At 43.1% G+C, this 19,006-nt stretch overlaps 1 protein-coding gene across 3 annotated transcripts in view; it reads right to left on the reverse strand.

Moving 5' to 3' along the window:
• Positions 1 to 1,965: 1,965 nt before the first annotated feature.
• Positions 1,966 to 19,006, reverse strand: part of MAPK8 (mitogen-activated protein kinase 8) — a 140,790-nt gene continuing 123,749 nt past the window's right edge. Inside the window, exons 11-12 of one of the 3 annotated variants that reach the window (XM_032797417.2) lie at positions 9,625 to 9,702; positions 1,966 to 7,479 (exon numbers count right to left, since the gene is read on the reverse strand). In XM_032797417.2, the coding sequence (XP_032653308.1) occupies positions 7,334 to 7,479; positions 9,625 to 9,702 (224 nt within the window). In that variant the 3' untranslated portion in view covers positions 1,966 to 7,333. Of the gene's footprint in view, positions 7,485 to 9,624; positions 9,703 to 19,006 lie in introns of all 3 variants that reach the window. The other 2 variants (XM_032797420.2, XM_032797419.2) reach the window with 2 other exon arrangements.

The raw sequence follows: 19,006 nt of genomic DNA on the forward strand, positions 1-19,006 counted from the left end.
GAAATTAACAATGAAGCAAATACAGGAATCTGCAGGAGGCAACAAAGCCAAGCGGCTGCAACTCAAGAAGGAGGAATGTTCCTTGGGTCCCAGGGCTGAATGGAGAGACAGCCAGTGGCAGAACGGCTTTATTCAGTTCTTTGCTTGTGATGTTTCTAGTGTGTGAAGCAGGGTCATTAGAACACTGATAACCACTCCTAGAATTAGGACATTTTAAACACATTTAATACTTTGAAGAATTATGACCCTCCCCCAAAAAGGAAGGCTTATTGTTCATGCAAGACTCTATCCCCTATCTTTATAGCAGAACTTGTTATATTCAAGGGGAAAAAAATCTCTAAACCAAAGAACCCCCATACAAAGTGGCAAGATAAACATGCTCTTCTTGTTGAAGCCCATCCTATTAATGAACTGAGATTGGAGCAGAAATTTACAAGGGATCTTTGTCAGATGCCAGTAGGCCCCCTTCACCCTCCCCATCCCCAGCTGCATTTTAGCCAGAGCTGAAGGGAGAGCAAAGATGATAAAATCAACAGCAGGTGCTACAATCTCCAAGGATTCAAAGCACAGCTGGATTGCAAAACCAAAGTTTCAGCTAGAGCACAGCCACACAGATTCCCTGACTGGAACTATTTGACTAGATGTAACGAAAACCAAAGCCACCTATACCCAAAGCCTCCAGCTGAGCTTAGATTGTCAGACCAGCTGTCAACATTAGTCAACTACATAGCACCTGCTAAAAATTTATTCTAATGCTATTGCAATTAAACAGCAGTCATCATTAAGTTACCAGAGGTTCCTCAGGGGACATGCCGCTAATACAGCTGTCCCCATACACTTTACTCACATGACACAGACTAGATTAATGGTAATTTACATTTACAAGGCACCTTTCCCTCTGGAAATGCTCTCCCCATTATAGACATACAGCAGTAGCTGTAAGAAATCTCTCAGTTAAAATAACTCTTCCAGGGTGTGCGGGAGAAGCAGAGTTGCATTAAGATAGGGGACTGATTTCATATGCCGACTTTCCCATGGCACCATCACAGGGATCTCTCACAGCACTGCAGGGAGCGCCAGGCACCCAGAATATCTGAGCAGCTCTCAAAGAGGCAGGTCTTGCTGTCCCCTCTCCTGTTTGGGCTTCCCAAAGAGTGGGCCGGAGTGTTAGAATGGGCCTTGCACAAACCTGAAGCTCTGGGCCTACCTTGCCTAGAACAGGAGCCTGAACCCCTGGAGTCGCTGCCTGGGAGAGCAGTAGGGAAGCCCCAGGAAGCCTGCTAGAAGTGGTGGCAGGTGGAGGGAGCAGGGACCCAAAGAAACTTACTGCACTGTCCTGCATCAGGGTCTGTGTTGTGTCCAGTGTCCACTCCGGTCAGGAGCATGGCTGCAAGTGCCACCTTCCATCTGCTGCATGGCCATCTTGTGTCACTCCTCTGGAGGAGGAACCATTTGCCCCCAGAGCCGGCCTTTCAGATCCAATGTCTCCAACCCAGCCCTGACCAGGACACGCTGCCTTCTCCCCACTCAACAGGAGACGCTGTTCCCATACAGGACACTTGACAGAGGAGGGTGAAGGAGGAGTTGCAGAAATGCCTTTGGTTCTCTCCCCAGCCAAGTGCAGGGACAGTGCGGCGGAGGGGGAGATGCAGTCTGAGGCCATAGCAGAGCATCAGAGCCTGAATCACACCAGCCGGCAGATCTCTGACCTCCAACACTGGAACTCTCGGGAGAGCAAGGAGTGCTGGGAAAGCCAAAACAGGTGGGAGAGGGAGGGGATGGTGCATTCCCGTTGCCAGTGACGGACAGGTCTGACTGTGCGCTCAAGCAAGCTGACATACCCACCACAAAGAACAGAGACTTCTCCCAAACAACTGAGGCAAATAAAAGGCATCTGTCCTATGAAGTCCACCACATAGTGTTTTAGAGCCCCAGAGCTGCAATGAAGAAACACTAACTACAGAGTGGTCATCAAACAACTTTTATCCTTTTTTATTTAAAATATCATTATAACCAATTGACATACTAGATAACAATGTATACATTCCAGTGGTGCACATGTAATGACCAATGGCATGGATGATAAAAACCACAATGATCTCAGTATTTCCCTAGGGGTAGGGAGGAATACGGGAGGGGAGGGTGGCAAGTGGGAAAGAAAACTAACTGTAATTTTTCCATATTTAAAAGGTGTGTCCTTCCCCTCCACACTTCCCAGGACAGAATGCACTTCAGGGGGGCAGGAGGAGTGATCACAAGAATTCAGCCAGTTTTGCTCAACTTTAGTAGTAAGTTAAAAGTTTAAGAACTCTCAAAAATAGACTAGATATTGGGCCTACAAAAGTAATTCATCTGTATGCAAAGCTTACCAAGAATTATTCCTTTTGTAAAATGTAAAGGATGGACTGATATTACTAGTAAGTTATTTTTACCTACAAAAAACAGACTACAGTAATAAATTCACCAATTTACATCTAACACAATTTTCTGGATGTACATTATTGTACGTGAGCTATATATTACACATGAACATTGTACGGGAAGTATACATGATACATACTTACTGATATTGTCTCAACATTGGCCGATAGGTTGGGCTTTTGAAAAAGGGAAATGTACTTTCTATTTCACATTCAGGGTAGATCCAATAGAGAAGGTTAGCTCTGTTTACTCGAGGAAGCAGAGAAAGTTTGTGCGAGGTAGTTCAATAATAAACTAGTTTCACTTTTTAGCAGTGGGAGTGGAAATGTGTGAAGTTAACTTTAGTCAAAGAAAATTTCTGTAACGCAGAGAATTATAAGATGGGGGGGAAGCCAATAAAATGCCTTACTGAGACTCATAAAAGAGCACTTAAATAAGAGCAATTAAGTGAGCTGGAAAGTTTGAAAAGAGTTACAAATACAACATATTCCTCTGTTCAGAACCTTTCAAGCCTTATTGAAGAATGCAGATGACCTCTAACTCATCTCCATTCTCCAGTCTTCCAACTTACTATAACTATGCAGGGAAAAGTAGATCAACGGAAATATTAACGGGAACATACAAAATGCTAACACAATAAAAGAAACCGCTATAAAGCAGGTTAGAAAAATACTCAGATATTGGCAGCCCATCCTGGACTACTTCAGTGACTCAAGTCATGAAAACCAGACAAACTGGAATGTTCTCTTACCGTCAATTCAGAACATTTGGGAGGATCTGAAATATGGTGTGTAAGAGACTGCTCATGTGTATTGCTAGTATTTTTGATGGTTTACAGCAGTGTATCTAAGTTTGAGATGTGTGCATTGTATGTTTAGTGTGGGACTAGCAGAGTCATGTGTAGATTATAGACTGGCCTGTCAGGTGCTTAGATCTTGCAGTCTAACTTGGAATGTGTTCATCTGGGGGCCAATGCTGCTATTACAAATCTACACATCTAACTTCATTGTTCTACTTACTTATGTAGTATACCAGTAGAGGGCACTGTCACCATAACCTGTAAAATCAAGGCTTGCTCTATCCTAAACAAATTCCTTGGCATTTCATAAATAATTTGTACAGCTATTCTTTTGTTTTGTGAGGATTTATACCATGAAAGCTGCTATCCCGTATACAGCAACTCTCTTCTAATTTAGATCCCCAAGCTGAAAAAGTTACCCTGGGTCAAAAAAGTGGGCTATTTACCCAAATTAGTTAATTGGTGGAGACTGGGCCTAACCAAGCATATAGGGTTATTGAACCAATCAGTATTGCTGTGTGATTTAAATGGACTTCAGCTGACTTAAACACACAGAAGTTTATATAAGATGAGAAAGATAAAGACAGTCTGACTTCTTGTGTTGCATTGAGTGAAGTCCTCAACACACAAAACGGGTAGGAGCAAAGGCAATACAAACTTCTCCCACCAGTGTGTTTAATACTAACCTGCAAGGACCCACTTCTAGGATTTGTCTGTTCAGTCCTGGGACTTGTTGCAACTAGCCAGAAAGTGAGATAATTCTACAGTTCTTAGTGGACAGCATCCACTTCAGTTTACATAGGACATTAGATGTGGGTCACTTTCATTCGCTACGGTACATCCACACCACCTGCCGTATCAGCGAGTAGCAATTGATCCATCAGGGGTCGATTTATCGCGTCTTGTCTAGACGCGATAAATCAATCCCCGAACGCTCTGCCCTCAACTCCAGAACTCCACCAGGGCGAAAGGCAGAAGCAGAGTCGACGGAGGAGCCGCGGCCGTCGATCCCGCGCTGTGAGGATGGGAGGTAAGTTGATCTAAGATACGTCGACTTCAGCTACGCTGTTCTCATAGCTGAAGTTGCATATCTTAGATAGATCTCCCTCTCCACCCCCCATTGTAGAGCAGGCCTACTAGTCTGGGCTAGACTGCAGCTGGAGTCCTAGAGGTGGAAAAGCTATGTATCTTTTAGCAAGGACTGTTGCAATGGAAACATTATGGAACTATTTATCAAAATAATAAACCAAGTTCAATGATACTTAGCACATCAGAAAGTATAACGTGTATTGGATATTAGACATCTACCTACATAATGTGAGAACAGCAACGGACAGGACAATTCTAGCTAGCCACCTGCTTACTGTTTGCATCCGTATGCAACTGTCCTTGAAATATAAAATGAATTTCACTGACTAAAAAGAGAATTCAAACTAGCAAACTGTTGCAATGGCTTAAAACTGCAGAGCTCTAACTTTTCCTGGCTGAGCAGGCTTCACTGGAAATTTGCCAGGAGCCTGCGATGGGCATCTAATTTGCATAAAATACAGACCACAATAATCTGAATACTTATTAGAAAGGTGAGACCCAGGAGGACTATGGGTGCTGGTACGCCCCATTCTGACTGAAGTGGTCTCTTGCTCTCTGAATGGTCTCTTCACTTCCAGTACCTACTGTGGGTGGCACTGGAGAAATCGAAGACGAGAGGGGAGGAGGAGCCAATAAAATGTCTTACTAAAACTCATTTAAGAGCACTTAAATAAGAGCAATTAAGTGAACTGGAATCTAAGATGGGTGCGTGCGTACCAGAGACGACGACCATTCCCGAATTCAGCTAAAACAAGAATGATTAGGGCCAAATTCTGCTCTGTTACACTAACATAAACCAGGAATAATTTCATTGCTTGTAACTAAGTTACTCTGGATGTATACACCAGTGTACCAGCACATAATCTAGGTCTATATAATGATGTTCTCCTGTAATATAGGACTAAATACGGTTGGCTTTATGTCACGTTTAAAATTCGATAGACAAAATAAACTGCCCTGTTGGTCCAAATACAACAAGAAGAAGTATGCTATGCTCCAATCCCCATCGCATGGCCTATCAGCTTTTAGGTAACATACAGTACAAATAATTGCCTTAATAAGTGTGTGTTTTAAAGCTCACTACTGAAATATCTGATATAAGTGAGAACAGCAAAACTACATACCATCACTTCCCAGTGGTCTAGCCAGGCAACGAAAATAAAACTTTGCACTTTAACAACTGACTGTCAGCTTTCTTGGAGACATTACCATTTCTTGCAACCCCGTCTTTTATATTTTTTAAAAGTCTAATTTCTGTTAGATATTGAAAACCGCAAAACAATTGGGGAAGTAAGTGAGTAAAGGCAATTTTTCCTCTTCCAATTATAAATTTAAAAAGAATATTTATTCTATTTATCCAACAAATTCTAAAGGAACAGACATTGAGTAGCATGTTTCATTCTTGGATGATCTCAATAGCTATTCCTATTCATTCTCTCAGGCTTTGTGCCTGGCAAGACTCCTGTGCTTTTCTTTTAAAAGTTCATTTTTGTAGGTGTCACTAATTTAAATCCCTTTTCACATTTTAATTTACTACACAAAATATTTATCTACACAAGGCAATCAATATAGTTTAGGTTCTTGAGGAATCTGCACTTTTCAAAGGAATAAACTCTGGATGATTGTTTTACTCATTCATAAACAAAGTCAGTCAGTTACACACAAATCATTCAGTAAATATAAAATGTAAACAGTTAACATAGTTCTGTAAGGATCAGCACCATTTTACATGACTACTTAGCAACTGATCTACATGTTTGGTTTTTTTAAAAAGAGCATTGACAGCTGGGGCTTCAATGCTGAAAGATACTGAATATTCATGGCTTTAAAAGAACCATTATTAAGATTTCTGCTATGCTGGTCTGATAGTGAAGTGAAAGAGAAAAACTATTTATCCAGCACTGCTATTTCCCCCCATTACCATGGCATATATTGCTCTCAGTACATTAGCTACAGAAATCTTACAACCTGAGGTTCTCCCACCAGTGATTGGTTTACAGGAATCAGTTACTTTGGGTGAAGAAAGAGTGGTCAAAAAGCTGGAGTTTTCCATACATACACCCAACATAGAACTGTTCTATCCTAACACGGAAAATAAGAAGGAAATTAAATGCCAAAGAACCACTTGCTATGTGTATGCAGAACTACAGCTATAGATTTCCCTGTTGGCAATCTAGATATCCTGGGTATATCTTGTTTTGTGTGTACAAAAACAGCCTAATAGCTAGTAGAAATAAACAGTTTATTTGCATTGCAAGATATTATTCATGAAGTATCCTCCTTGAGATCATAAGCTTCAGCATGCCACAGTTCTGCCACCATCTCCTTTTGGCAGGCTGGATACTTCTGCAGCTATAAAGATACGCTTTGCTTTATATTTATATTGCCTCTCAGATGAGGTGATTTTGCCAAGGGTCATAAACAGTTTTCCTAATGAAACTCACTAACTGCTGCTTTTATTCAATTGTTATAGGGAAGAAGACAGAATTAAAGGATTCTGTGTTCAATGCTACCACTACAGTAGCTACACTCAAAGCTATAACAGGCTACAATGTATGATTTTTTCTTGCACATGAGTAAGACAAGTGACCAAGCATATAACTTTGAAGGATAATTATGAACAAAACATTTGGAAAAAATTCTAATAAAAAAAATTGAAAAACCTATAAAATCTTAAATAATACATGAGACGGTAGAGACAACATTAATATGTGCTTTGATCAAACAAATCTTACAAATTCAGTAAAAAAAGATCAGCAGCATAATAGTAAAGCAAATATGCAGATTTTTTAAAACCATGATACAATTATCAGGTTTAATATTTTACAGAGTTAATTACAGCAAAAAAAATGCATTTTTGTGGCTGCTTTTAACACAACTTACAGTTTAAAATTACAGCACTTTAAAATGAATCCTACAATTATTTTTGAAAAAACACTCAAAAATAATACCACTGATTTCCTTAAAGGTGCCCTATCAATGACTAAAGGACTCCCCTTCCCTCCCCCCTAAAAGACCAAGTAGTCATCTACAGCAACCCAGAGGTCCAGCGGATGTTTCCAGACTGCTGTCAGTATCAGAGGCCAATGTTGGATCCGTTGACATTGAAGATACATCATTGACAGATGATGATGAAGATGGATGTTGAGAACCATTGATCATTGCTGCACCTGTGCTATGAGAAACAAAACAGCAAATCAGTTGCAGATACAGTTGCATGGTTTAATACTTGCATTAGTATTTTTCTCTCTAGGGATCATTAGTTTTTCTTGCCACTCAAGAAGCTGCTAAGAGATTTCTTAGAGTCCATTATCAAATAAGATTTGAGGATTTTTTATTTAAGTGAAGGGTTATATTTCTGAACCATTAATCTATGCCAAAAACCATGGGACTTCCATAAAAGGATGCTTGTAAATCTGAGATAAACACACTTCCAGCTGAGTGCCAAATTCACAAGCGTGGCTGAGAGAAAGGAGGTAATGGCAAGCAGTTCTACACAAGCCTGAGAAGATCTTCAAAAACTCTAAAAGCAGGCTCCTAACTATACACTTAGGCCTAAAAGTGGCTGAATTTTCAGAAGTTCTGAGCATTCCTTAGCTTCATGACCTCAGTGGGAACTGCTTCATGCTCAATACTTCTGAACTTCGGCCACCTGAGAAAATGGTGGTGTTGGAGTCAGGACTCCTAGTGCTTTACTCACTTTGAGGTGCTCAAGATTACATAGGGAGACAATGGCAGTTGTTATCCCACTCTGTGCCACAGATCCTCCAGCCATGGAAAGGGGGTACTCTAATGACCCAGCTGTATTTTATACAAAAATACAAGAGTGGCTTCTGAAGGCCTTTCTGCACTTTCTTGTTTAGAAACTAGTTATTCAGGCAAACAATACGAATGAGAAATTTGATCTCAATATTTAGTAGACATTAAATGCAAGTGTTAAAGTATACTTTTATAGTAGCTATGCAGGGATGTAACTTAGTTACAATGAGCATTTTAAAGCAAATTCAAGAGGAAAGCAACTTGGTATTATACAGTTACAAGTCCCAGTCTAATCATGAGCTATTGAACTGTGGCAATAAAGTTACTAAAAAAATAATGGGCTTCCCAAGAGCAGGATACAAGAAATTAACGTCAGGTAGTGAGGAGCTGCTGATGGGAGAGAATACCACAGACAATAAAAAGGGGTATTTCATGGAGCAGTGTCAGGAGCCCCAAAATTAAGTCAAGAGAAGAGCTGAGGACAGGAACAAGCACTTTAAGCAGCATGCTCATCAGGATCAGCCAAGATTTCAGGAGGGCTTGGTAAAGGCTGACCTCTTTATGACATCACACTGCAGTTTTCTACATTGGCCAAGTAAGCCCAGGCACTGTTGCTATATGAGTTTGCAGGCGGAAGAGGGATCTAACTGAAATATAAACAGTGGGCACTAAACACTTTTGAAACTGAGGCCAAGCTTATTTAGGAGGCTAATTTTTGGCATCCACCGTGGTGTGAGCTTGTTGGTTAATGCCTGTCTCTGATGATGCTCTCTGGAGCCTCATTAGCTAATCACCCTTTTGGGAGACTCTGATCTAATGGACTGAGCAGAGAGGGTTAGCAACTCTAATTTCTAATCTCAATTCTGCTACTGATGCATTGTGTTACCTTGGCCCAGATGCACTGTATTCCAGCTGTAAAATGAGAGTATTATTTATTTGTATTGTGGTGGCTCCTAAGAGCCTTTGGGTATTCTACAAAGCAAGCAGAAACCTGCAACAACAGCCAGTCTCTGAGCCCGGGTCTACAGACGCGAGCTAATGCTACAGTGCTAAAGACAGCTGTTGCAGCTTGGGCTGGAGCTCAGGCTGTGAAGCCTAGGCGGGGGTGGGTCCAAGCCTATATGTCTAAACAGCTATTCTAAGCATTGCAGCATGAGCCTGAGTTTGTAAACCCGGGCTCTGAGTCTCGCTTCTGAGGGTTTCTGCTTCCCTTGTAGCTGTATCTTCAGTCATAGGAAAGAATCCCATTGTGCAAGTTGCTGGACAAATAGAGGAGAAAAAAAAGACAGTCCCTGCCCCAAAGCCTTGCTCCATGGGGGTGCTGGGAGGATTAGTTAACTAATCTCTATATAGTGCTTTATGTTTCCAAAGAAGAGCACCGGCATCAAACATTATCACTCATGAAGTGAATTAACTGAAAGCAACTTCTGCCCAAGTGTTCTTGAAATTCTAGACTCATACTTTAAGCTATATTAACGATTACTCTAGGATCAGCTTTGCGCCTTTCTAGCTTACCACACAGGGCAGGCTTGTATAGTGCTTTTATTGTAACCAACCTAAAGGGGCTGGCTGTCCACGTATAACCCCGTTCTTGGTCCTTTCCTCCAGGTCCATGACCTCCTTGTATATCAACTCTGTAAACATGACAAAAATAGTAGTTACACCAATCCATTACTTTAAACTGATAACGATGAATGCACATCTTCTTCAAATTAATATTCCAGTTTTGTAGGCTTATTGCTCTTCAGAATTATTTTTAGACAATATTAGACTACAAAGAAGAAAGGAACATATATAGAACTGAAAGTGATGCACCACCTTCCAGCACCATTCTCCTGAAACTTCAAAGGTTTGGAGCTCACGGAATGCACTGAAATTGCTCACTGCTTGGTAGCTGATTTTGTCCAGGTTGGTTTGAGATGGAAGACTTCGAAGTAGAGCCACAAGGCTGAGGCAATCAATTCACTCAATGTTACAGAGGCCTACTGCACAGATGAACAGGTCTGATGGAAAAACAAGGAGCGCAGAAGGCCTTATCTAGCTGGAATTAGGATGGCTCAAGGCAACATTTTTTAGAGGAGCTAGTACCCAGCAACACCATGATTCTTTGCTAGACAGGCTGTGTTTATATAAGTCCATAACTATCCTCTGCAAAGTTGCAAGACAACTCTGCATCAGAAAGCATAACATTTTTTGAAGAACAAATGTTCCCCCGCCCCAACCCCATCCCTGATTTTCCTCACTAGTGCAAAATCATGCCATGGCCAAGCCTCATGTGCTGAATGGTGTTCAAACAACCTAATTGTTAAATGTTACTGGTGCTGGCCTGCCTCTCTCTTCCCAGATATCTTTGCCTGAAGGATCCTGGATGATAGCTAACCAAGGTATTCTCATCCAATCCATTTTTCTTAGCAGAGGCCTAGCCATAACTTGTTTGAGAGATGCTGGCAGATAACCCTATTTGAGATGTGTGGACAACTCTTTCCAACAGGAGGCTCAGATATACCCCACTAGCTTTGATCAGCTACAATATCCACAGGCCCAGGTCAGATGAGGGTGAGCACAAGCACACTGGCTGAGACTCACTAAGGGATAATGGTATGGCTGTACCATCCCGATCTGAATGTCACTATTAATATCCAGAAGCCGCTTTGGATCAGATCATCCTTTTCCGTGGTGATTAAAAGCCACACACAGCATGAAAAAGATGCCTCAACAGTCAGGAAGGGGTGCTCTAGGTTGATAAGATAGCCAACCACTCAGAGGAAGTTTTTGTTGGGTAGAAGCACTGGCAGAAGAAAAGGATCAATGCCTTAGATGCAAATTGTCAGTGACAGATTGAAAGTGGCAAACTGAAGTGATTTCTGGTACAATATGGAGGAAAGGATTGTTTAGGAGCCACTATCAATGGTCAGAGACAACAGACTGGGGTAGCATAGCAATCCGGGTGGTTACCCATACCTGGCACTAGGGCAGGACTGAGGTATTGTACTGTGTTTCAAAGAACCCTTGGAGGTTACTTCAGTCTCCTTGGGAAGCTCATAACTGCACATCTCCCACCTCAAGAGGGAAATGGAAGAGCCATGGCCTCACTTTCAAGGTGATGGTGATCAAACAACATTAGTGGAACATTTGCCTTCCTCTTTAGCTCGACTGCCACGTTGAAGACTATGACCAGAGTCTAATGGCAAAGGGCTCCAGACTATCTGCGGTAAGCCTGTGGTGGGCACAAGGGTCAGACATTCTTATGCTAGCAGGTCAGAGCTGGTATCTGCATGCACAGTGAAATCCTCCAGAAGTTTACCATGAAGCACCCCTCCTACTTCCTTCTCTTTCTGGCAGCAAAGGCTGAACTTTCTCCCAGGTATTTTAAGCACCTAAAAGGGTGCCAGTCCATTCAATGCATTATATTCACACATTAAATGCAGCACTTTACACTTTAATGCTTCTCTGGATCCATCTAAATGGATCCTATAACTAATCCTATTAAAACCCCCAAATAACTGAAAATTAACTAGAAATTTGAGGTAAACAAGCAAACTCTGCGAGTAGAAAAACATGGTTCCAAGCCTGCCTGCCATGGCAGAGGAACAGGAAATGGTTATGGTGTGGGACCTTCTCCATCTTTACTTTGACAGCTGGATCTGCAATATGAGGCACAGGGTCAAAGGGCTCAAGAGGCACAGCATGTGACCCTTGTACGGAAAAATGTGCTGGTTGCTCTGACCAACTCTGCAAGATGTAACTGATAGCGAAGGGACTTTGTGCCTGTTATTCCTCAACGCAAGGTAGGACTACTTTCGCCAAGTCTGTGACCTGAAGCCGTTCAAATCCTGTCACATGCTAGATCACAAGGTCCAGTTGGGGAGGGGGCATGGTATTCTGGTTATCTGTAAAGAGACTTTTCTAAACAAGCAAACAAAAACATTTACCTCTGCCTGCTCACCAGCGCAGTGAATGACACAAAACCTAAGAGCAAGAAATCTAGGAGGCAGCAATGAAAGTCCTTTCTTTGTTCTTTTAAAACCACAGAGATTCAGTAACACATTGAAGTCAATTGTCAATGATAGAGGCTTGGATCAAGGACTTCTTTCTACCAAGTTTGCATTCAGATCTCATCACAAAAGAGCGAGTGGTGTATTTACTATTACATAACATATAAATATATATAAATACATATGTACATACACACACACACTCAACAGGATAGAAGTGTGACATTTGCTATCAGTTGTCTTCTGATTTAGCAATGAATTTTGATAACTTTTGGAGGAGATACAGAAAAGTGCAGATCTATAAGAGGTAGCTGCCACTTGCTGCGACCATATTCTTTAAAATCCAAGAGATACAAGGTCATTGAGATATTGTTCTCAAAACCTACCATAATGTTATCAGTTGTATGATTGAAGTCATAAGGTTAGTATCAACTAGGTAGAATATATAAATAGCAGATACAAGTATCTCTGAACATACAGTGGGTATTATCCAAAAAAAATTTAATAGTAGAGGCTTTACAGACGGCTTCATGATCATGCATGCAGGCAACCAAGGAAGAATGTATAGGCTTTAGTTACTGCTGTGTGCTAGGCCTCGGTATTGCCACAGGTACAGCTAACAAGCTTTGATGCCTGTGTGGGTGCAGATGTTTAATTGAAAGGAAACACTGGCCTACGTTTACCTTCTGCAAGTAAGGTTATATGTGTGAGAACATGATCTTTGTGACAAATACTGGGCATTCGGAGTAAGGGGTGCGTGCGGTGGTATATCAAGAATCCTGGGCTTTGCAAGTCACAGCAGTGCATCTGTTTTTTTTGTACATTTGGCCCTATATTTATCTTGTAGTAGAGGGTGGTTTTCAGATATTATTGAAAGGTTTTAAAACAATTTGTTGTAAACCAGATTTGACCTCTTAATTTCCCATGATAAACAACTCAAAAATAATTAACACATTGGTTTTTTCCTTCAATTAAAACTGTGACATCTCTATTTTGTGCCATGAAGAGTCATGACTTTCCCCATTTTTCCCCAATGATAATTGATTAGTCTTATCTACATGGAACCAAAAATCCACCTTTAACAGCAGAAATGTATATCAAATTGCAGCATTTACTTTTACTGAAGAAAAATTTTATTTGAAGAAACAGCTGAGGAAGATCTGTAAAACTAAAGGCGGCTAAGCCTCTTTCAGACAATGCAAGTGATGATAAGAAGCGACTGAAGCAAGGAGAGATTAAAAACCAAATATGGCATGATGGGAGAATATATATATGAACTTGGTATTAAGCAGCAAGATTCATATCAGAAGATTAGTCTGGACATAGGCCAATGCTTGCTTCCTTAAAGAGGAAAATGCAAATGAGCACACTAATTTTCCCCTGAGGAGAAATGTAAATGAAGGCATAAACACCCTATAGAGGAAGTAGGGTTGATATTATGGCTATGGGGAAAGCCTATTTGTATGCTAAGTTTCCTGCCACCTCTCTTGTGGATCACCAGCATTACAGAAAAACTTCTCAGCAGGGAGGCTTAGTTGACACCTCGCAGTCCCCAACCTTAGAGACTACTGTTTGCGCAGTCTGCAAAACTTATTGTTGACACACCACAAGCTGGGCCTGCTCCCCCAGAATCTCAGCATGCTGCCTCTACAGGAAGCAGGGGAGAGAAGCCAGAAAGAGTTCAGGTTTCATGGCGTTAGGGAGGCCTTAGAAATGGAGAGTGAATACTTTGCCACTCTTTTTCCAAAGCACTTTACCACCATAACAGAAGATCATGAAGCACAATACAGATGTGCACCCATGCTTAGGAAAGTTACTCCTCTCTGACAACAAGTGTTATCAATGGCTGCAGCTGACTTACAAGGTCTTGTCTACATTATGGAATTTTAGGGGAAAAAAGTATTCTCACCAGTTTTCCAACTTTGTTTCATTAGCACTGGTGTTGGTCCTAATGTACACGAGTACAAGTCCAGCAATACTCTAGGCAGCGAGAACGGTCGCTTTCTTTTAAATAAAAAGCTACCATGTTAACTAAAACGTGCTCCTTAGAAAGGTTAACTAAAATGTCAGTAAACACACTGGAAGCTGTTGGAGTCTTGTCTACTAGAAAAACAAGGAGTTCGGTGGCACCTTAAAGGCTAACGGATCTATTTGTGCATAAGCTTTCGTGGGTAAAAAACCTCACTTCTTCTGATGCATCTGAAGAAGTGAGGTTTTTTATCCATGAAAGCTTATGCCCAAATAAATCTGTTAGTCTTTAAGGTGCCACCAGACTCCTCGTTGTTTTTGGGGATATAGACTAACACGGCTACCCCCGATACTGTCTACTAGAATATTCCCGAATGCAACTAAATGAAATATATTTACTTACATTAACTGTGGTTCTTTGAGAAGTGACAGATGTGATACCACTTAGATGTGTGCACGCTTAGGAGTACTGGTAGAGGGGTGGAGTTCACACCTCGGGGCAATAGTCCCCTACGCTGGCTACATGAGGCGGTGCTGTCCTGACCATCCCTCAGTTCCTTCACTCTGAACATCTGGAAATGAGACTCCAATGCAGAGGGGACAGAGGGTGGGTCATGGAATACACGTCTGCATCACATCTCGAAGAATCACAATTACAGTAAGTAACCATTTCTTCTTCTCTGAGTAGGTGCAGCTGTGTATGCCTCTTAAATGACTCAAGCAGTACCGTGCTCCAGGAAGCAGGGCTCAAAGTCTACCTAAACAAGGACTGCAGGACCGCTCTACCAAAGCTTGCATCCACCCTGGGCTGGAAGATGTGGTTAAGGCATAAATGGTTCATGCACATATATATCAATGACCATGCAGCAGCCTTGCAAATGTCCAATATGGAAACGTCACTGAGGAATGCTATGGATATTGCTTGCACGCTAGTAGAATGAGCTTACTCCCACTCAGGGGGCGAGCCAAAGCTATTTTGTATGCAGGATGTTATCTATTGTCTGTGAAGAAACTGCTTGACCCTTCATGTGGTCTGCATATGACACAAACAGACAAGGGAAAGTATGAAATAGTTAATCCTGTCCAGATAAAAAGCTAACGTATGGAGACACTTCTCCTCCGGAGATGAATGCAGCTTGGAAAAGAAAACAGGTAAATATACCACCTGCTTCAAATGCAACTGAAAAACCATTGTACACTAGAACTTAGGATGTAGTCATACAGTCACTTCATCTTTGGAGAACTGAATATAAGAAGACTCTGCCATCAGAGCTTGCAAGCCTCAACATTGTCCTTACGGATGTTATCGCTACCAGGAATGAAGTTTTCTGACACAAAAGTGGAACAGGAGGTTTGAACGGAGGTCCCATTAAGGCCGCTAGGATGGAGTTAAGGTCCCACAGAGGGACTAGTTCTTGGAATAGAGGATGTAGATGAAGGGGCCTTTGTAAGAATCTTGCTACCATGGCACTGGAGAAGATTGATCTTCCCTGAATGCAGGGGGATGAAATGCTGATATTGCTGCCAGATGCGCTCTCAATGAATTAAACACAAGCCCCAACACCTGAAGGTGCAGCAGGTACTCCAGAATGTCCTGGATAGAGGACAGCATTGGCTGGATTCTGCAGGCTAATGACCACACCAAAAATGGTTTCCGCTTTGCTGAGTAGGCCATCCTGGTGGAGGACTTGTTGGACAGCTGGTGAACACTGTTCTTCCCCCGCATTCATCCATGCAGCAGCCACGTGGCTAGATGAAGGGAAATGAGAGCAGGATACAAGGTGCATCCATGGTTCTAAGTGAATAAGTTGGGATGGGAGGAAGTGGTATGGAAGGCTGAATAGACAGTGTGAAAAGGTCAGAGAACCAGCACTGCCTCAGCCATGCCAGGGCAACGAGAATGACCTTAAGCTTGAGGATGACCTGAGGGATGACTGGGATTAGGAGAAAGGTGTATAGAAGAGCTAACTGCCAGCTGAAGTGGAAAGCGTGGGACAGGGAGCCTGGACTGAGGGCCCCTCAGGAACAGAACAGATGACATTTCCTGTTGTCCTGTGGAGCAAACCAGTCAATTCTAGGATACCACAAGCTGCGAAGGTGACCCAGAGGACACTGGTCTTCAGGGACCACTAGTGACGTATGGAAAAATACCTACTGAGATGGATCCGCAAGATGATTCTGAACTCCAGGTGAGTGAATAGCTATCAGGGTAATGTTTTCCTCACTGCGGAACTGTCATAGTCCAATTGCCTGTAGGCAGAGCAACCTGCAGAGTTCTCCCCCTTGTTTGTTCACAAACACGTTGCGGCGGTATTGTCAGTAAGTATGTGAGCCACTGAGTCTCTGATACAATCCTGAAAAGTGTGACATGCATTGTAGATGGCCAAAAAGTCCAGCACATTGATATGGACTGAGGCCTCCTGCTCTGACCACAGCCGCTGTGTGTCCCCCAACCCATCTAGAAGGTGCCAGTAACAACTGACCTGGTTGGTGAGGGTTGGACAAAGGGAACACTTTGGCAAACATACTCTGGATGCTGGTTAGCAATTCGCATCTGTAAGGAAAAGGAGGTGTAAACCTTTCTGCCCAATTGCTTAGAGTCCCTATCCTTGTGTGGCTCTGTTGTTCACTGCAGCTACAACTAGGGAATTTGGTGCTGGTTGGGAGTAAAACCCCTCAGACCCCTGCATAAGAACAGAATAGCACTTTTCCAAGCACTTAGCTGCAGGCGATACCGAAGCCGGCGTGCTCCAGAAGGTCATAGCAGGTTCAAGGAGTGCATCATTGATAGGGAGGAAGACACTTCCGGGGGCAGACAGCTGCAGGCTAGCCACTTTGTGGTTGCTCTCTTGCAAGAACTCCACTTGGATACTGAGAGAAGCACTACACGTTGCAAGAGGTATCAGTACACCTTACAATCCTCCAGTACTAAAAGAGGAATGAACCAGCAGCAGAGAATCGTCCATAGACAAAGATGAGGCCTTTAATTGGGCTAAAGCCGAACCCTGTTCCAGAGGTGACAGACCTGGATGGGACGACTCTGGAGGCTCCGCAGGAAGGAGGAGTGCTGGTGCCTGGGCTGGTGGCAGATCGATGGCCACCACCACAGACATGGCTGGCAATCTCGCCTATGAGTGAAACAAAGAGTGGGACCTCCGTGACCAAGGAACACCCCACAGATTACATGGAGGCCACTGGCACGGACAAAGCATTGGTGGCCAATCGGCACCGGGCCAGCCATGAGACGAGCGCACCAATTCCAGTACTCCATCTAAGGCCCCCGATGCTGGTCAAACGATGGACAGTGTGGGGATGATGACCCTGATTTGGATGCCAAGAAGCATCAGGATCACTGGAATGAGGGCAGAGCGAGATCAGAGGCAGCACATAACCAGTCTGACTTGTCCGTCATCCAGAACAAAGCAGGAAGCAGTGCTGCCACTGGAAGCAGTACCATTGGTCCTGAGTATGCTGATGCCAGAAGTGACGTCAATCACAAAGTCAGCAGCGGTACTGGAGTGTTTGACAGCACCAATTTCAAGGGCAGTGAAAGCTGCCATCATAACATTTGCAGTGCTGACTGCAATGGGGCTGAGGAGATTCCTGGTACCGGCCCTTCTTCCACAACCATGAAAGGGGAACACTGGAGTCCGATGCCAACTGATTCAGGGGTCCAGGGGCTTGTTCAGTCAACAGGGTTATAGATGACACAGCCCTGACAAAGTCCTGCAACAAAGGACAGGTCGGAGTCAAAAGGCAGACATGCAGCAGAGGCCAGAACCCAAGTCAATGGTACAAGGTTTCTAACATCCCTACTCAGTACCAGGGAAGGGTTAGAGGCACCCACGACATCCTGTGTGCTGGCACCAACTCTGTGCCAGTCCACGCTTTTCCTGGGAGAGGCAGAAGAGGTTCCCCCAGACCTGGAGCAGATGATGGGGAATGGCTCCTCCGGTTCTTCAGAGTGGCACCTGCTCCAGAACACGAAACAACTTCACTCTTGGAACCAGAGGGTGATCTCTGACCTGATAAGGGCCTCAGTTCTGAAGCAGGCTGCATGGCTTGTTCAAGCTTATTCAAGCAGGTGCTGCTTTAGGCAAAGGTCCTGAGCCACTTGTGTCTATTTCTTGAAAGATTTGCAGATTACATGACACTCTTTAACATGGGCCTCGCTGAGACAGCAAGTACCATGTGTAGGGATTGCTGGTGAGGATAACTCACCCACATGAAGGACAACATTTAACCCCTGTAAGAGTATCACTGAGGAAACTAAACTAATACAACTAACACTAAGCTAACGCTAAGGGTACTACTTACAGTCTATATTAGAAGAAAAAACTAAACTAGCTGAAGGGTTGAGGTTAAGACCACACAAAGCTCCAACTCCAGCCACAGGTGGTAAGAAGGAACTGAGGGAGGGTTGGGGCGGCACTGCCTCATGTAGCCAGGGGGAGGCTATGGCCACAAAGTATGAATACTGCTCTTCTACGGGTACTGGTAGGCAAATTTCTTGGGCTTTGGTGGGCTGGGGGACACAAAGCAAAGTAGAATACTCAGCTGCATCTACTCGAAGGAGGTGTAGTTTCCCTAGTACAGATATAGTCCAAGTGTAAACAGACCATTTCAGGGAGCATAATTAAGGAATAAAACTATTCCCGAAGCCATGGTTCAATCCCTCAATCACACTTCCACAAAAGGGTGCTGAACATGATCTTGTCCTTGGCTACACTTGCAATTAAAGCATGCTCAGTGCCAGATCAGCTTCACACACAGCTGCCATTATCAGCAACAAGTAATTTTCCTGGGTTAGAGAAGTGCCAAGAGTGAAAGCATGTTCCTTACCTCCTGGAGCAGGGTAAGCTTTACTGGCCAGAGACCCAACCATCTTACCTGATGTCTGTATGAACCTGATCTTTGCCAAGGAAGAGAACTACCATACCGTAATTGTGCCTTTAAGGCGGCTCATTAACTAAAC

This window comes from Chelonoidis abingdonii, chromosome 16 (genome assembly GCF_003597395.2).
Source record: "Chelonoidis abingdonii isolate Lonesome George chromosome 16, CheloAbing_2.0, whole genome shotgun sequence".
In the NCBI taxonomy this organism is placed as follows: domain Eukaryota; kingdom Metazoa; phylum Chordata; order Testudines; family Testudinidae; genus Chelonoidis; species Chelonoidis abingdonii.